Consider the following 18,161-nt stretch of genomic DNA (forward strand, 5'->3'; position numbering starts at 1 on the left):
ACACTCAGTTTTGTCTATGTATTCACACATGTACTAAGTTTCCGGTTAATACAATTCTAGCATGAATAATAAACATTTATCATGATATAAGGAAATATAAATAACAACTTTATTATTGCCTCTAGGGCATATTTCCTTCACCCCGCAGCTATACCGTCACTCACGCGTCTACCTTCTCACCCAAAGCATTATCTGGAAAATAGTCTATTCGTCGATTCCTAGCGAAAACGATAATAAGGGCCAGTTTTATCTAAACAAGTAAGCGAAGGTAAAAACATAAATAAAATACCAAATAAAATAAAGGGGCGGCACTTGAGTAATAAGGGCGTTCTCGAGATGTTAGGAATCATCATCACCTGTACATTGTACAAATATCTAAGCCACTTTTCATGTTTCTCTTTGTAGATGGAACAAGGTACACATACTTGCATACATGCAGCAACCCTATATCACATACGCCACCACCATTCATCCCCATTCCGGTTACTGAATGCTAATTAAGGGTCTTCCTGTGGACACAACCAAAAGCGGTCTCCATTTATCCCCTGTTACAATGATCTGGGACGAAGTGAGGTGGGCCCTGTCACTAACTTAACTCCTCAACCTGTCGGCTCACCAATAGTACATAGTGACCTTATGTCCTAAATTGGCAAATGTTGGATGGTCAGCTTCACCCAACATCAAGAAGAATACTAAAAATAAACATGTAAAAGAGGATTTCATATATCGCAAGACATTCGGTACTAGTACAAACTAGAGTTCATCTTATTCCACAAGAATTAAATAAATTACTCAAACATGGTGATTGAGTACATAGAGGCTAGGGACGAGTTACAACTCAACATGGTGTTAGAGATGGAGATTGGCGCGTGGCAGCGGTCATGGAGAGGACGTCGGCCTTTCGGGCGGCGCCGGACGTGGGAGGCGCCTCCTCCCTTCTCCTTCATTGTCTCAACCCTTCCTGTATGGTGGAGCCACTATAATGGAGGCGGGGCAGAAGTATATGGAACGATGAAGATGGTGATGGCCGACGACTAGGGTTGGAGGTGAATATATAGGATGCCTCATCTGGTCTCCATTGTTGATGTAGCTCTCTTCCTCCACCCAAGAGCTCTAAGGAAGCCAAATCCTTTCCCAAAACAAGTTTTGGTCATCAAGGATCCCATATGAACAAACTGGGACAAAATCAGAGCAAAATAGGGGAAGTAGTGGCCAATTTAATCTGGCATCAGTCTCTGGTATGAGCGCCAGTATGACCGCGCGCTTGTGCCACACACAATCCTCCACTCTGGACTCCTGGAGCACTTAAGTATTTTGGTCCCCATTTCTTCATACGAACTCCAATTTTGATGTTCTTGTGCTTGTTGGGTTGCTAGCGACAAGCCCGATGCGTTAGTTGCCTTGTATCTTTAGTTTAGGCATTTGTATAAATGTCAAAACGTAAAATACTCCATAGGGCCTTAACCTGGTGGCTGAAACTTTTCCGGTTTGACCCCCCAACTTGGTTCTTTTGATGTGCCAAGTGCATGAACATTCAAACATACCTCCAGAGACCACAAAACAAAGAAAAACTAAATAGAAATAAAAGTTGTGCAATGAACTTGGTAAAACGAGTAAATACCGGAAACTAACCGATGTTGGTCATGTAGATTTGGTTCAGTCATTAGCGCATCGATGACATGAATAAGTGTTGGAGGGATATGATATGAGGGATTTTGGCAAAAACTGCATAAAATCCACTCATCAACATCCCCAAGTTTAAACCTTGCTCGTTCTCGAGCAAGAAGGTTCATAAACCGAAGTTGTCCATCTAGCTCATCAATAAGTATTGTTGCCCAGAGGCATATCCTTGTCTTCTATGCAAGATATAAGCAAGATAAATCATATTTGTACAAGGTAGCACATGCTCAGCTAGGTAAAATATTTTGATAACCAAACTACTAGAGTTTCATCAAAAGTTTCTATGCTCCTTGTCAAAGTATATAGCATGGAAACATATACTTGAATCCTCTTACTTAGTAACTTATTTATTTCTTTTTGTTACTATTCTTTAAAATAAACTTGAACACGGAGAGTTGTCAAAAAGTCAAGATATAGAGATTTTCATTCCTGCCGACTAATATTCTCAAGACTCTCAAGCACTTACTTCAGTAGTGGCACATCCAAAATAGGTATGTCTAAGTTCTCAAGATTATGCCAAAAAGGTGATATACAAATGAGGGGGTTCCGTTGTGGCTTAACTTTGAATACTATGTACCATGAGTATCTCCTTCGGGAGTAGCGACCGATGGTCTTTTATTATCACATACACACACTCTCAAGAGAAAACCGAATAATGTTCCTTGTAGTGTTGCCACTACGAACGTTAACAAACTCATAGTCGAAACCCAAGCCAAAACTATGGTGGGTCGTTCATTGGTCTGCAGAGTCCTCAACATAAACTCGAGAGAGGTGACGAAGTCACACCCACGCGGCATAAATCAACATAAGGTGACAAGGCCATGGAACTAGCAAGAAGATGAAGAGCCATGCATTGTAAAAATAGATTTTGACATAATCTTAAGTACTATGGAATACCGATTCCATATAAGCAATGCCCAAAGCACGGACCACCGATCTATTGTTTAAAACACCATGTGGTTGATTTACCCCATCACTTTTGCTTTTAGAATAATTCTAGTAAGTGCAAAACTTTTTTATTCAACCATTTTTTCCTTTTGTAAAAGTAGAGATAAAGGCAGAGAGCCGCGCAGACCGTCATCTCCTCCTCAAGACCGCAAAGGACAAGGTCACAGTTGATGAATCCGGACATCTCGAAGTCAGATTCCGCTGTCTGCCATGTCGGAGATGGCCCGAGTTCGTCGGTGAAAAGCTAGGGGGTGGAGTGGAGTGAGGTGGATTGGCTCGGGTTTAGTCCAAAGTGGGGATGGGGATGAATTTATGTGGGGGAGGGTGGGCCATAGTGGGCCGGGCCGACGTGGCGAGTGCGTCTTTATATTATGGGATGTTATGGGTTGTCGGTCAGCCCGAACGTGTGGACTGCGTTCAGGCATCCGTTTGAGTGGCAATTTACGTCCGGACAATGACTGGGGAGGCCGTCCGGGCGTTCGGGGGCAGATTCATGGCTTGTAGATGCTCTTACATTCCTTTTTAGGGAAAGTTGCTCTTATGTAGCATCAGCGAGAAGACCCTGAAGTGTCCATAGTTTAATTGTCAAAAAAAGAAGGACAATGATAACGCCCACACGTGTGGTCGGAGCGAAACCCGCCCACACGCTCTATAACACACATACTGCGCCACGTCACCGCATGCATGCATGTGAGAATCTTTTTGGATTTTCAGTTTTTGAAATGTTTTCTCTTAAATGAAAAACCCGATTGAAGATCCGTTTTCACCATTAAATCCCTCGCGACGAGATCTTCGAAACTAGATCCCATATCAATATGTTTCGACAAATTTTTTTGGGTTTAAAGTTGCCATGTCTATTGCACATGAATTGCCATGGTATTTACACTGAAGTTGCCATGATATGTTTCAGCTATTTTTTTCTACATTTAAAAGTAATTTTGACATTTATAAAACGGGAAATTAAGAAAATATACTTGCCATGAACCATAAACTAAAATTGCCATGATGCATGCACTTAAAATTGCCATGGTTCATACAAAAAATAATTTTCATGGTCAAAGTACTGGAGTTGCCATCATCAAAATACTAAAATTGCCATGATCGACAAACTGAAATTGCCACATGGCAACTTTAGTTTAAGCACTATGACAACTACAGTGTAAACATCATGGCAATTTTTGGGCAATTTTTTTTTTTTGTCGAAACATATCAACATGGGTCTAGTTTTGAAGATCTCGTCGAGACGGATTTAATGGTGAAAACGGATTTTTAATTAGAAGATAAAATATTTTTAAACTGAAAACCAAAAAAATTCTTGCTGATGTCATCTGTTCACATGTGGCAAACGAGTGGTAAAGGAGGCGTGTGGAAAAAGAGACCGAAGCATCCACCATTTCGGGCTGCAAACGCCTCGGCATGGGCCCCCCCCCCCCCCCCCCCCCCCCCCCCCCCTCTCGTGCTTGCAGAACACGGCAGGCCCAACGGGCCGCGAGGTAGAAGAATGCGGGCCAGCGAAGCGAGCGGCGCATTCCAGAACGTTCCCCTACCTTGCGCCCTCCCCCCCTCCCCTCCCCCTTAACCCCGAGGCGGCGACGCCGACGGCCACCGACCTCGCCCCCACGACCATGCGGCTCCCCGGCGGCGCCCGCCTCGCTCTCCTCCTCGCCCGCCGCTCCCTTTCCACCGCCGCCGCCGCCGCCGCCTCCTCCTCCGCCCGCTCCTCCTCCCTCCACGCCTCCCGCGCGCACAGAGGTGAGTCCGCCGCTCCCGATTTCCCGGAGTCCGCCGCCCCCCTGATTAACTGACCCTTGGTGCTTGCGCGCAGCTAGATGGGGCGACGCGGCCCGCGCGGCGCCCTCCTGGAGGCCGCCCTTCTCGTCGCCGAGCAGGTTCTTCCACGGTGAGGGCGATGGGCGGTTGTGGTTCTCGTTTGTTCCCGGTTGGGTGAGCTTTCCCTGAGGTCTGTGGCTGCGTGCAGGGACCAGGCCCGTGGCGGTGAGGGACTACTACGACGTGCTCGGTGTGAGGAAGGACGCCGGCCAGGGCGAGATCAAGAAGGCGTATTACGCGGTATGGCTCAGTACAATTGGGTGTGGCACTTGTACTGTAATCTTAGTGTTGTCTAAGACTGAACTTGAAGGCTGCTTGTGGGTAGTTACTTTAGTTGGTAGATGCTCCAGGCGAAATACACACATTATGCGCTAAATGTGGTGGCAAAAGCTCGTGCTTAGAAATCGAATCATCGTTCACCTGTTATTAGTTCATCATGTGTTTTATGCGCAGAAATCAGATCACCATTCACCTGTTATCGGTGGTAATATTGTCTGAGTTTTGTGTTGTCAAAACTTGTTCAGGTCTCTGCTGAACAACCTGAAAAAACACTTCCAAAAATGTTTCGGAAAATAAGAATTACATGGACTCTTTAAGCATACAGGATTGCAGAAGTAAAGGGCCTTAGGATGTTTGATATTTGTGGAGGGGCTGGTGTCTCCTTGGTGCCTAATTACAAAGTAATCGCAAGTTATTATATCATATCTGTGGCAATTGAGTTATCTTTTCTTTATAGGCTACACTGTAAGATAGTTCATACTTTCAATGGCATGCAATTTGTTATTTACCTCACCATCTTATATTTTCTACTCTTGATTTCTTCTAAAAGCTTGCGAAGAAGCTCCATCCAGATACAAATAAAGGCGATGCCGATGCAGAAAAAAAGTTTCAAGAGGTTCAGAAAGCTTATGAGGTACTTGATTTTTGTTCAGCGTAGATGCTCAATTTCAAGATATACAGCTTTGAATAGTATTAATACATACATTTTCGCTTCTTCTCTGTAGACTTTGAAGGATGAAGAAAAAAAAGCGGTCTATGATCAGGTACAATTTAATTCCTCTGATTATACACGTCTACGTTCCTTTGACTGCCAATGGCTGGCTTTTTTTGTATGTTCATGAGGTACAAATAATTAATTGCTTGAAAATGAAGATAATTAGACAGAAATACCACTTGACTAATTGTCTAATTTTTGTTTGCCTTTACTATTTGCAATGGTCATCAACCTGTCTAAAAATTAAAACACCAACCTTCTTGTGTAAAAAGCTTGGCCAGAATCTCATGCTAACATGGAATCTACATTGATAACTTTGACTGATTTTACAGGTTGGCCCTGATCAATATGAGAGGGCTGCTGCTGGAGGTGGTGGAGCTGGCGGATTCGAAGGCGGTTTTGGAAATCCTTTTGAGGATATTTTCGGCACTGGTCGTACTGGCGGAATGAATGATGTATGTCATCTTCTGAGTTATTAATCTTTTCTACTGTTTTTATTTTAGGTCCCAGTTTGGTGGTTTTGCTTCTTCTCAAATCTCATGTTTTTAGCATTATTATGTATGTTCTGACTAAGCAGAAATAGTTATATCGTCTGGAAAATCTTTCATCTTTGCAATTTTCAGTTTCTGGAGCTACTTTGAGCTAAGCATCTGCATTTGTGTGTTAATCATTACACACTAGATAGCCCCTTATATGGCTGGTTCTTTTGTGATGCTCTCCTAAAGCACCAGCCATACCCTCTTATGTCACAGATGGTTTCTCTCTCTCTCTCTCTCATCGAGTTAGCTTGCTAAGCATATAGGAATATTTCTCGATCCGTTTCTACATTTTTGTTTTACTTGACACTGAACAGATGAATTTTCTGTTGCTTCATGTATTCAAATCTCATGAATCTAGCATATCTAATCTGACCTCTGCTTTCTTTGTTTGCTGTGAAGTTCCTCCGGAACATCTTCAAAGATAGAGAATCTGGTGGACAGGACGTTAAGGTTATTTCTAGATTTAATTTTCTTTGACCGTTATAGCTCTGCTCTTTGAATTGCAATTACATGTAATCCTTTTGCAGGTTAAGCTTGAGTTGTCATTTATGGAAGCAGTTGAAGGATGCAAAAAGACAATCAACTTCCAGACTTTAGTAACATGCGAAACCTGCAGTATGTATATGCACGTGTATTTTACCATTTACCAACTGCATTTTTTTGGTAACTAAATGTCGTCTTTGAATCATATTTTCCCTTTTCTGATAACATCATGCTTCTTCTAGATGGAGCTGGTGTACCTGCGGGAACCAAACCCGAAACTTGTCTAGCTTGCAGGGGTTCTGGATATGTTAGTTCTTCCACCAGCACATTCTATTTAGTTATCAAGATGCCTTTGACCAATATAATTAGTGTCTTATTTGTTTTTGTTTTTCATCTAATGCTGGCAGATGGTTCTGCAAACTGGTCCCTTCAGAATGCAATCAACATGCACGCAGTGTGGTGGATCTGGCAAGACTGTAAAGGTGAGATATCGCTTTGTAATAGCAACTATCAGTTGCAATAAAGTAAAAACAGCTTTCCGATGTAGCACATTTCTGTACCAAGCCCCCAATGAATCATTGGGAAAGTTGACCATTCGTTAAGGTTCTAGACTAGAGAAGCTTCTTATTTTGAACAAATATCTGCGTACTTATTAATGTGTATTGATTTATTTCTAACCAGATGACCAGAATAAATGGAATGAGCAAATATCTGCTTACTTTTTGGTACCTACAAATATCTACATCAACATCATAGTGAACAAATATCGGTGTACTCTTTAGTGTGTACTGATTTATTACCAACCAGGTGACTAGAATAAATGTCGTGTGAGACTGTGCATCTGCATCTTCCTATCATACATTACTGTTTAATGTAAATGTTGCTTCCTATCATACATTAGTGGTTAATGTGAAGACTGATGATTATGAAGCCCTTTGTCTTGCCATATTTGTCTGCAATCAACATTATGCACAATGAGTATTTCTAATTACTTGATGTGAGCTGAAGATTACCATGCCTGTGTTGTTAGGATTTCTGCAAGTCGTGCAGGGGGAAGAAGGTTGTGCCAGGAATAAAAACAGTCTCTATTGATATAGCGCCTGGTAAGCTTCCAAGTTTTTGACATCGCTTGTACCCACGTGATGTTCTTCTGTGTTTACTATATGCCATTGGACATGATTCTGCATGTGCAGGTACGGATGATGAGGATGTCATGAAAGTGCTTAGATCAGGTCAAGCAGATCCAGACGGTCTTCGTGCTGGTGACCTTTATGTAGCCATTAAGGTCAGCCGTCTTCTCGTTTGGTATTTCTGTTGTTAGCTGATGGCTGAAGATGGGCACTTGACCTTTGTAATGCTATTCTCGTTCCAGGTTCGTGAGGATCCAGTATTCCGGAGAGAGAAAGGTGATATCCATGTAGATGCTGTCTTAAACGTGACTCAGGTAATTGTTGCATGTTCCAGTCTCTGTGTGGTATACCATTTTTATTTGTCATGGGACAGTTAAAGGAAAGTGGTAAAATTGATCCCCCTTCTTTGAAATTGTACCTCTGTGCGCTAGCATGAAAACTCTGTTCTAAGCCACTGATTGATAGGAATACGAATCCTGATCGTGTTGGCTGAATTTGATCTTATAGGATACTAATGCTATTAGCTTCCCCATGACCTTTGAATGAGCAAGTACCAATCCTTCCTCGCATTAATCACAACAGCTCATGTTAAGAGTAGTTCTGTGCTGAGTCACTTGTGACATTGCAGTGGCACTTGAAATGTGAGGTATAATTGTTCTCATGAGACATAATTCATGTCATTTATAGGCAATTCTGGGAGGTACTGTTCAAGTGCCAACTCTCGCTGGAGATGTTGTTCTAAAGGTATGCCCAAAAAGGTCTATCTTAATTGTGCAAGGTTTTAGTTGTTTATTAAGTGGCAAACTATCCATCGGTCTCCTCTTGTTGTAGGTTAAGCCTGGTACTCAACCTGGTCAGAAGGTTGTTCTGAGAGGAAAAGGTAAATTGCAGTGGACTGTTTATCTTTTGCTCGTGGTTCATTTTATCTTAGGTGCATATACAGTGACATAGTTTATAGTCGGTGCTTTTATGTTGAAGCACATCTTGTGTTTGCTAGGTATAACTACTACTAGTTGCTAAGATCTACTCTTTTCTTCGGAACAATTGAAAAGTAGGCATTTGCCAAACTGTATCTGGGTTTAAGTCTTCAAGTGAAGCAATAAGGATATGAATAAGCAACGAAGAGACAAAGTTTGTAGCACCTGCAAAATTGTCTCCTTTTGCCTTCCTGTATATTAGATTGCCAGGAGTAAGATCTGAAAGAAAATGCCAGGATTCGTTTTTAACTGGCATCTAGGTGAACATTCAGCTTGAACTACCACATAAATGATTTATGTATGGCATCATACTAATAATGATTATAGGAAAACAGAATAACTGATGCATTCCCTTTTGCCTATATAATCATAAACATCGTGTCCTGCAGGAATCAAGACAAGAAACTCGTATTCATATGGAGACCAATATGTCCATTTCAATGTCAAAATCCCTGTGTAAGTTGCCTGCAAAACTTGTGTACAATGCCCTGTGCCGTCACAGGTAGTTCTCACACATATTTCCTGCAGGAATTTGACGCAGAAACAGCGCATGCTTCTCGAGGAGTTCGAGAAGGAAGAGAAGGGCGAGGACGACAAGGACGCGGAAAAGGCAGCTGGCGCATCAGGATAGCCGGTCTTAGGAGCCAAGCCGCCCAGCATTTCATGGGCGGTTTAGCTCATCACACACCACAAGATAGAGTAGGATGCTGCCTGGAAATTTGCAGGTTTAAGTTATATAGTTAGGTTGCATGGAATTCGCATGGCAACACATAGATCTTGGTTTCGAGTTATTGTAGCTGGGAAATAATGCTACACCCTGCCGCCTGGCACGTATTCTTCTCCCAAGAGTGAGGCATGAGCATGACGGTTGGCGGCATCTTGTATTGTATAATTGATTGATCTTGTTATGTTTTAGAGACACACTGAACACACGGTGCCACTGTCTATTCATGTCGCTGGTCGGGACACTTCCGCATTCGAAACAATTTTGCTCGTTCTGCTTTCAGTGGTTTCAAGAGTTTGGATTTGGACAGTTTTTGGATGTGGTCATCCTTGTGGTTGTGTCTTTCTGGAACTTGCATGGTTTTCAGCAAACTCCAATATTTGTAATGGCTGGATTCTCGTGGATATCGATGTTCCTAACTGGAAGTTTTTGTAATTCATATCGACACGGCACAAAGAACATTTGAGCAATTTTGAGAACCAAGTTCCTCTGAACGGAGGAAGAATCCATTGTGTGGCTGAGACCTTGGACGCTTGGTCTCTTCTCTCGCTGCCCAATTCTGTCCACAACCTCATCTTCCTCTCCTTGTACGAGAATTTTCTGTTCTTTTTGGTTGGTGGTTGCATCTTGGATGCGGCGGCTGCGTATAGGAGCAGGATGCTGAGGCCGATGCTGGCGTGCTGCAAGCTCTACGTCTCCGAGGGCCGGAGCTCGGCCGTCCTGCGCGCGGTCGAGCAGGCGGCGCGCCGGCACCACCCGGCCGTCGCCCTTGTCAACACCTTCGCCGACGACGCCTACAACCGGGTCGGCTACACGCTCGTCTCCCGCCTCCCGCACCCCGTCGCGCCGGCCACGCCGCTGCGGCGGGCCGTGTTCGGCATGGTCGAGGCCGCGCTCGGGGCCATCGACCTGGGCGCCCACGCCGGCGCGCACCCGCGGCTCGGCGCCGTCGACCACGTCTGCTTCCACCCCCTCGCCGGGGCCGCCCTCCGCGACGTCGCCGCGCTCGCCGCCGCCGTGGCTGCCGACATCGGCGACGGGCTCCAAGGTAAACCAGTCTCCTCTGTTTCTTGTTCTTGTCCCCCTTTGCTTGCCACTCCGTGCGGCGTGCTGACGTTCAGACCCGTGCGGCGACGGGGTCGGTTGGCAGTGCCGACGTACCTCTACGGCGCGGCGCACCGGGAGGGCCGGACGCTGGCGGCCATCAGGAGGCAGCTGGGCTACTTCAGGCCTCAGAGCAACGCCGAGTGGCACGGGCCGCTCCCCGTCACGGCCGAGGCGACGACGCTCCCCGTCGCGCCCGACGCCGGCCCGGACGCGGCGTCGGCGTCCAAGGGCGTGTTGGTGCTCGGGGCGACGGCCTGGGTGGACAACTACAACGTGCCGGTGCGCACGGCCGACGTGGAGGCCGTGCGGCGGGTCGCGCGCCGGGTCAGCGAGCGCGGCGGCGGGCTCCGGTCCGTGCAGGCCATGGGGCTCGCGCACGGCGACGGCGGCGCCGAGGTGGCGTGCAACCTGCTCGACCCGGGGAGCGTGGGCGCCGAGGAGGTGCAGGGCATGGTGGAGCGGCTGGCGGGGGAGGAAGGCCTCGCCGTCGGCGAGGGGTACTTCACGGATTTCTCCCAGGAGAAGATCGTCGAGCTCTACATGGAGAAGTCAGCTCAGGCTGAGGCTTGATTTCATCTCCCCCTTTTGTTTCTTTTAGCACAGTGGCATTATGGATTTCGTGTTTGTTGAGATATAACTCTAACCGATCAAGAATAATTAATTAACATTTATCATGTGGAGCAAATGCAGTGCACAATATGCATTCTGGAGCGGAGTTTGTCTTCTCCATGTCCCCTCCTGACCCGTGCATTTTGTGCAATAAAAAAAATAGCGTCGTACTAAAATTATGCTACTATGGCATCTCCAACGACAACCCCCACATTTCCTCCCGCATCTGTAAGTGGACAGAAAACCAGTCCGCGGACACGGATGCGGGAGGACGCCATTCAATTGTAGCCGCATACATTTTCACAAAAACTCGAATCAATCGGACGAAATTCGTATAAACATGGCCGGATTTCATATAAACATGGCGGATTTCACATAAAAATGCCGGATTTTCATATAAACATGACGGATTTTAGTATATTTACATCAACTAAACGGTGCTAGTCTGGCTCTGGATGTATAATACTCCCTCCGTTCCCAAATATAAGTCTTTTTAGAGATTCCAATAAGTGACTACATACCGAGCAAAATGAGTGAATCTACACTCTAAAATATGTCTACATACATCCGTATGTTGTAATCCATTTGAAATGTCTAAAAAGACTTATATTTAGGAACGGAGGGAGTAGTACCTAATCTAAATGGCCGCCCGCCGATCCCTCTGTCTTCCTCATGTCCGGCAGCTCGATCACCGGACTGCCGGGAGCCCCTGAGGTATATAATTCAACGCAAAGGATGGCTCGCTTACCCACCGCTCACCAGAGTGGAACCCCGGCTGATGCTTCAACGGGAGGGGAAGGCGGCGGCTCCGCTTCTGTGAAGCCCGTGTGGGATCGACGGACGTCCTCGCAAGAGAAGAGCCGGGTAAGACACCGGCTGTGTACACCGGAGTCGCCTCAGCGGTGGCCTTCATGGGACCCAAGCGGCGGCGGCCTCCCGTGTTCTACTTGTCCTCGAAGATGGCGGCGGGCGCGGATGTGCGGGCCGCCACCTCGTCAACATCCGCACATCCATCTTCTTTCTCTGCGTGTATGGCGCGGCTACGCGCGTGATGACGGCCGATGGCGCGGTCGCATGCACTGGATGCGGCGATGCCCGAGCCGTCGTGTTTCCCGCCGTGTCGGTGTGGAGCAACCCCCACTCCTCATCTAGTTGGCCTGGCGCGGCGAGTTGTTGAACCACGCGGCGGTTTGGGGCGGCAACTTGCTCTGTCAGGTCAGGCGCGAGAGGTGGAGCAGCGACCTGCCTCGCTCGTATCCGGCGGGCTCGGCGGGCCACCCAGCCGGCTTGTATGCCGGAGAACTGCTCTTCAGGAGCCATCAGAAAAGTGGTGAAGGAGGAGATGGGGAGCTATGGAGTGTGATTCTTGTCTGGCGTCTAGCCTCGTTTAAATAGAGGGCGGACGGGAGGAGCTCGGCCGGCGTTGCGTTTAATGCCGACCCGCTCATGAATGGACATGTAGCCGGAGTAGGTTTCTTGGTTTCCACGCGGGTTTAATGGAGGCGTATGAATGCGGCGAGGAGGCGTGTTCATCCGGGCGTGTAGCGGGTGGCGCCATCGGCGGCGAACCGCTTCAATGGCGGAGGCAGTGAGAGGTTGCGTCCTCCCTAAGCCGCCTTCAATGCGGATCGACGCGCCTTACAGCCGCATGAATGCAGGCAGCTGGCGCCGGCCGAGAGGCACGCGGGATAGTGGGGAGGGTTTTTTGGTGGGCATGGACGGTCAGAAGCAGGCTTGGGATCGGTCCGGACTCCTGCAACCCCCCCCCCCCCCCCCCCCCCGCGCACTTTTGTCTTTGGTTTGCGGGAGAAATCACGTCCGGACCGCCCCGCTGACCGATGGAGGTCGTTGTTGGATGGCTTTCGCAATATAGACATCGCAGTTCGACTATTGCGGGAGGTTTGTGGGTCGGCATTGAGGATGCCTTTAGCATGTATATCATGCTGTAGGGTGTTAGAGCATCTCCAGCCGTTGAGCCCCCCAGGAGGCATTTTTTTCGCCGCTTGGGGGCTGCCGGCGAAAAATTAAGCTTGGGGGTGGAAAAAAATCCACTCGTTGCCCCCCACGCACGTACCCAGCCACCACCACCACGCGAACCGCCCAAGTGGCTAGCGGAGCGGACGGGGCGAGCTGGCGAGTGGGGCGGCGAGCAGACCCGACCGGGGGTGAAGCAACGCCCGCGCGGAGGAAGCCGCGGGAGGGCGAGTGGGTGGAGCCGGCACGCGGGGCCGGCAGAGGGAGGAGCCGGCGGGGGCGAGGAGGCGGACGGGCGGCGAGCCGGTCAGCGGACGGGGCCGGACCCGGCGCCGCAGGCGGGGACGGCGACGAGCGGCGTGGCCCGCCGCTGCTGGAGTCGAGGACGAGGCGGCGAGACGCCGCTGGAGTCGAGGCCCTCGGGCGCGCCGCGAGGCAGCTTGGGCTCCGGCACGCCCGAGCCGGCGCGCTGTGGGCAGGGCGGCGACGGCGGCGCGCAGCGCGCGGTGAGCAGAGTGAGGCGGTGAGGAGGCAGAGACCGGCGCGCGGCGAGGAGGCGGCCGCGACCAGCGGCGGTGAGGAGACAGAGGCCGGTTGCCGCGTTGAGCAGCAACGAGGTGAGCCGGCCACGCCCGCGGGATCCGGCCGGAAAGGCGGCGAGCTCGGGTGGCGCGGCGAGCCCTGACCGCGCCCGCTCGCTGGCCGCACTCGCCCGTTCGGAGCCAGCGCAGGCCGCGAGGCGGATGAGGGCTGGTGGAGCGTGGAGAAGAAGGGGCGGCGGGCATGTGGGAGAAAGAGGAGATTCTTGCTTGCACTACATGTGGTGGGCCTAGTCAGAAAAAGGAAGGAGAGAGAGATTAGAGGCTGGCAGTGGGCCTTTTGCAGCCAAAAACTAGTGCCGGCGCCCCCAGCTGCTCCCTGATTCCCTGGGATTGCCTTGCGTGCGCCGGCCGTAGCTTTCGTTAAATCCGGCACAAAACGAGCCTGTAGGGATGCGACTGGGACACTTTTTTTAGTGCCGGTGCTAAAAAATGGCTCCTGGGGCCGTCCTGGGGCGCGGCTAGAGATGCTCTTATTAGCGACATATTGTACATATATTTTTTAGCGAAACATTTATCAAAACGCTATGGCGGAACTATTAGGGGCGCTATGTCGTGCTATTTGCACGCATCTTCTCCATGTCCCCACTGTCAACCGCCACGACACCCAGCACCCCCCGCTGATTGCATTTTTGCCTCCCCTTGCACACTAGGGCCCCGCTGCCTCCCTAGCCCCCCGCTGAAGCCACCACCTCACCGTGCACCGAGCCGAGCTCGTCGCCTATGTTCGTACAGGGCGAAACCATCTCCGCGTACTAGCGTGAGGAGCAGGGGTGCCCAAGCTCTCGGACTCCTCCTCGCCTCCCCATGTCGGCCACCTCTGCCAGCCGAGCCAAGCTGTGGTATGCCCTGTTGGCGCGGTGCACGCTATCCTCGAATCATGGTTTTCACTTTCAGTGAGATTCCGACGAAATTCACTGAATTTCAGTATACACTGAAATATTACCTTTCAGCCAAAATATTTCAGCAATTTCAGTACAACACAGGAATTCAAATGTTTTCCAAATTTTCAAATTTTCAATTGAATTTGAGTGAATATTTCAGTCATTTGGCTGAATGGAAACTGAGATTCACTGAATTTCGGTAATTTCGGTTGGTGCTAAATTTTTTCTGAAACTGAAACTTAAAACCATGCCTCGAATTGACTCTTCACGCGTCCACGCCTCCCCCTTGTCTTCCGAGACCACCCCCGTGCATCATGTGCTGGTTGCTGCATGCCACAAGGTGCTCGAGAGATTATTCCAGAGCTACCCCCCCCCCCCCCCTCTTTGTTTTGTTTTGTTTTTTCTCAATTGATGCAGCAAATTCATAGGCAACAATGCTCATATTTAACTCCGATGCAATCCACATATGAAGAGGCTTGTGGACAAGTTTTTCGACGACTCCTCGTATGAGGAATAGGGAGAAGATAGCGATGGCTCAGATCAATTCAGAGGAAAAAGGAGAATGAGAGATGTGGTTCTCAGAGCCTGTTCGGTTGCTCTCCAGCTCCCAACTCCACTAACTCCAGCTTTGGAGCTGTGCCGAACGGGTTAACTCCCGGAGTTAAGAAAAAGAAGCTGGGAGCGGAGCGTACTATATTTTACGAGGAGCTGAGGAGCTAGACATCTACTGCTCTGAAAAATCAAAGGAGCGAGAGTTGACTGAAACTACGGCTGCGTGCCACCGCCAAGTGAGCTAGCGTACCGGTTCGCTGCAGCTTATCGCTCGAGCTAGGCCACATCAAAACCGAATCAGCTGCCAGCCCACGCCAGTGCTCCCGATCGAGAAGCTGTGCTGCCAAACGTTTCTGAACTCTGGGTTTTTTCAACGAGGAGTTGGGCGGAGGAGTTGAGCTGAGGAGTTGAGGATCTGAGGGAGCTAGAGGGTTGCCGAACAGGCCCTCAACCAGGGCGTGGTTGCATTTTTTTGCCATGGGGCAGAAGGACATGCCAAACTTGTCATGGACTATATACAGACAATCTGGTGTATCCGTAGAACCTTTTCAGACAACGATTCCGAATACATAGAGATTTCTTCGTGCACATTGTATATGATGTGCATGTGTATGATCATTGGCTCACGCTCACGAGGGATCCAGTTAGAGCAATCGTTCAAGTCCTTTGTACAAGTGTACCACAACAATTAATGTGCATGAATTGTCAATTAAAAAAAAGTCATTCCACGTCGACGTCCAAAGTGTTCATAGCGAATTAAAAATTTTGGTAGGAAACTTGCTTAGGCGCACTAGAGTCGCGTAATCCTTGAGTCTCTTGCGATATTGCGAACATCAAGTTGTTAGCTCAAAGTCCATATTTGTATATTTCAAGCTGTCCATCCCGGGTTTAAATTGGGAATGCTTGCTGGTAGATCAATGCATGGGGAGTAGTCTGCCATTTTCTTTTGATAATCACTAGAAAACAACTGCCTTTTGAGGATGGTCAAGGGTAACTCCCTGCTTGACATGTGGGGTGAATTGGAGGGGCTCACAGGAGGAGTGGAATTGCCTGTTTCTCGAACAGAAACAACTTATGCAAGCGTTCAAATTACAAACCGTCTTTCACAATAGCTCCTATGTCGGTAAGTTCCAGTGAAGCATTATGATGTTATTTCTCTGGTGGAATTGTTTAACGTCTTAGGCACCATGATTATTTCAAAATAGGAATCTTCCCTGTTTGAATCAACTGCTGAAGTAACTAGGATCGCTTCAGGGCACCGAGTAAATAGGAAACTTTCATGATGTGTTGTTTTTTGACGGCTTACTGTAGGGAAAATCACCCCACCGCCTCTCATTTTTATTTCAAAGAGAACACAATATAGTATGTACACGTCCTAAGGCAAAGGAGAAAGGAAATGTGTACAAAAAAACGGCAAGACTCACCTCAGGGTGGTAAAGGAAACCCATCTAACTAGCTCCTCTATATATCTCTGCTAGTTCTATGAGCTAGAAGAGAAATGTGATGAATGAAAGCATTCCTCCATCTGTTGAAGCTAGGCTTTTCATTCCTGAAGACTCTAGCATTCCTTATGATCCAGACATTCAAACATGCAGTGAACACCACCTCAGTGAAGAAAGGTTTAGCAAAATTCCTTCTGGGCGTCAAAGCATTGTCCCTCATATCCACTCCCTATGGCCAATCAATCTGCAAATAATACCAGACTCTGCAACTGAAGTTGCACATGAAGAAAAGATGATCCCTGTCTTCTTTGGTGTGAGTTGGACACCGAACACATGTATTAGGATCAGACATTCCAATGCCTTCTTGCAAGTAGATCTTAGAGTGTTCAATCTATCCATCACAATCATCAACGAAAAGACCTTGATCTTCATGATACAACAACTAGCCCAAATCCACCTGCAGAGGTAATCGTGATTAGTAGTTAAGCACTGACCACGTCCTTGCTGACGACGCACGATAGTGTGAAATTGACGTACAAGCTGGTCATGTGCGTTAGTTGTCAATAATTAACTTGGAACGGATCTAAGCCGGCTAGCTGCTGGAATCTAGGACTGACCCTTGCAACAACAAAGCGCTATTGACTGACCGATTAGAAGAACTCATTCCACATCGGCGCCCAAAGCAAGTGTTCATACGAAATTAAGTTTTTCCTTATAAAAATCCTGACTCGCATCCTTGGGTCTCTTGCAATACTGTTACTCTGTTAGCTCATAGTTCATACATCGTATATACACAGTACTCCCGCAAAAAAAGAAGTATATACACAGTATATTTTCAAGTTGGCCGACCACTTGGTTTAAATGTGGAGTATTTGCTGATAGATTGATTTAGTGTCCAGATACATTGATCCTTTGGGAAGGGTAGATTTTTTTGTGGTAGTTTTAAATTTACAGAATAGTTACGTGGTATATTCCAAGTTGATCATCTACTTGGGTTAGCTTAAATGGGGAGTATTTGCTTGTCGATAGATGCATGGCGACCAGATGCATCCCTCCTTTGGGAAGAGCATGTGCATGGGGAATACTAGATTTTCAGTGGGTGACAATCTTTTATTTGCCCAATAATTAATCCATGTCTGGCCGGCTACCTGTTAGGAATCCCTTCGCCCTCAACTCACACTTGCTTGTGTACAGTGGTTGATAAGACGGTGTTATCTTAAGCTTTGCATGTAATTTAGAGATGATAATAAAAGGATGTCTACAATGGGTTATCTCTTAGATTTATCTTTAATAACTAGCAATTCCTATAAATGTGGTGAGATAAATTGTGCTAAGAGATTATCTCTTAAATAAGAGAAGACAAATCTTTTCTTATGAGTTCTCTCTCCTCCACCTCATCATTTATCCTATGTGACACTCCTAAAATAGCACCATTGTACATGCCCTAAGAGAACAAAGATGCAGAGAGTGGTTTTTGCCATCCCACGAACAAACCGATCACGCTATCCCACTAACAAACCAATCATGCCACAAGAATCGCTCAAAGTAGTTGATCCCTAAACCGTAAAAACTTCTAACAGAAAGACTTGCCACATCAGCCAGAAAACACTGCCATGGTAGCCTATAAAAGCGCTGCCATGGGAGCAAAAATAGCTTGCCATGGCAGATTAAGTACCGACGCGCAGCAAG

The 18,161-nt window shown here is 47.6% G+C and overlaps 2 protein-coding genes across 2 annotated transcripts; both read left to right on the forward strand.

The window, feature by feature from the left end:
• The first annotated feature begins 4,169 nt into the window (after nt 1–4,169).
• LOC123165137 (chaperone protein dnaJ GFA2, mitochondrial) lies at nt 4,170–9,513 on the forward strand. Its single transcript, XM_044582772.1, has 17 exons — nt 4,170–4,380; nt 4,454–4,528; nt 4,607–4,698; nt 5,288–5,371; nt 5,463–5,501; nt 5,785–5,907; nt 6,391–6,441; nt 6,519–6,606; nt 6,717–6,781; nt 6,882–6,956; nt 7,505–7,577; nt 7,668–7,759; nt 7,847–7,918; nt 8,292–8,348; nt 8,436–8,484; nt 8,971–9,037; nt 9,110–9,513. Exons 1-17 carry the CDS (start codon nt 4,254–4,256, stop codon nt 9,210–9,212), a joined length of 1,332 nt encoding a protein of 443 aa, XP_044438707.1. The 5' UTR covers nt 4,170–4,253; the 3' UTR covers nt 9,213–9,513.
• Nucleotides 9,514–9,719: 206 nt separating this feature from the next.
• On the forward strand, nt 9,720–11,111 carry LOC123165138 (formimidoyltransferase-cyclodeaminase). Its single transcript, XM_044582773.1, has 2 exons — nt 9,720–10,353; nt 10,456–11,111. The coding sequence occupies exons 1-2, from the start codon at nt 9,963–9,965 to the stop codon at nt 10,980–10,982; spliced, it is 918 nt and encodes a 305-aa protein (XP_044438708.1). The 5' UTR covers nt 9,720–9,962; the 3' UTR covers nt 10,983–11,111.
• Nucleotides 11,112–18,161: the final 7,050 nt, after the last annotated feature.

Source organism: Triticum aestivum, chromosome 7D (genome assembly GCF_018294505.1).
Source record: "Triticum aestivum cultivar Chinese Spring chromosome 7D, IWGSC CS RefSeq v2.1, whole genome shotgun sequence".
NCBI classification, from domain to species: Eukaryota; Viridiplantae; Streptophyta; class Magnoliopsida; order Poales; family Poaceae; genus Triticum; species Triticum aestivum.

Coding starts and splice junctions, on each gene's coding strand:
- LOC123165137 (XM_044582772.1), top strand. CDS start 4,254: ATGCGGCTCCCCGGCGGCGCCCGCCTCGCTCTCCTCCTCGCCCGCCGC. Junction 7,760..7,846: donor ACCTTTATGTAGCCATTAAG/GTCAGCCGTCTT, acceptor TTCTCGTTCCAG/GTTCGTGAGGATCCAGTATT. Junction 9,038..9,109: donor TTCAATGTCAAAATCCCTGT/GTAAGTTGCCTG, acceptor TATTTCCTGCAG/GAATTTGACGCAGAAACAGC.
- LOC123165138 (XM_044582773.1), top strand. CDS start 9,963: ATGCTGAGGCCGATGCTGGCGTGCTGCAAGCTCTACGTCTCCGAGGGC. Junction 10,354..10,455: donor CATCGGCGACGGGCTCCAAG/GTAAACCAGTCT, acceptor GTCGGTTGGCAG/TGCCGACGTACCTCTACGGC.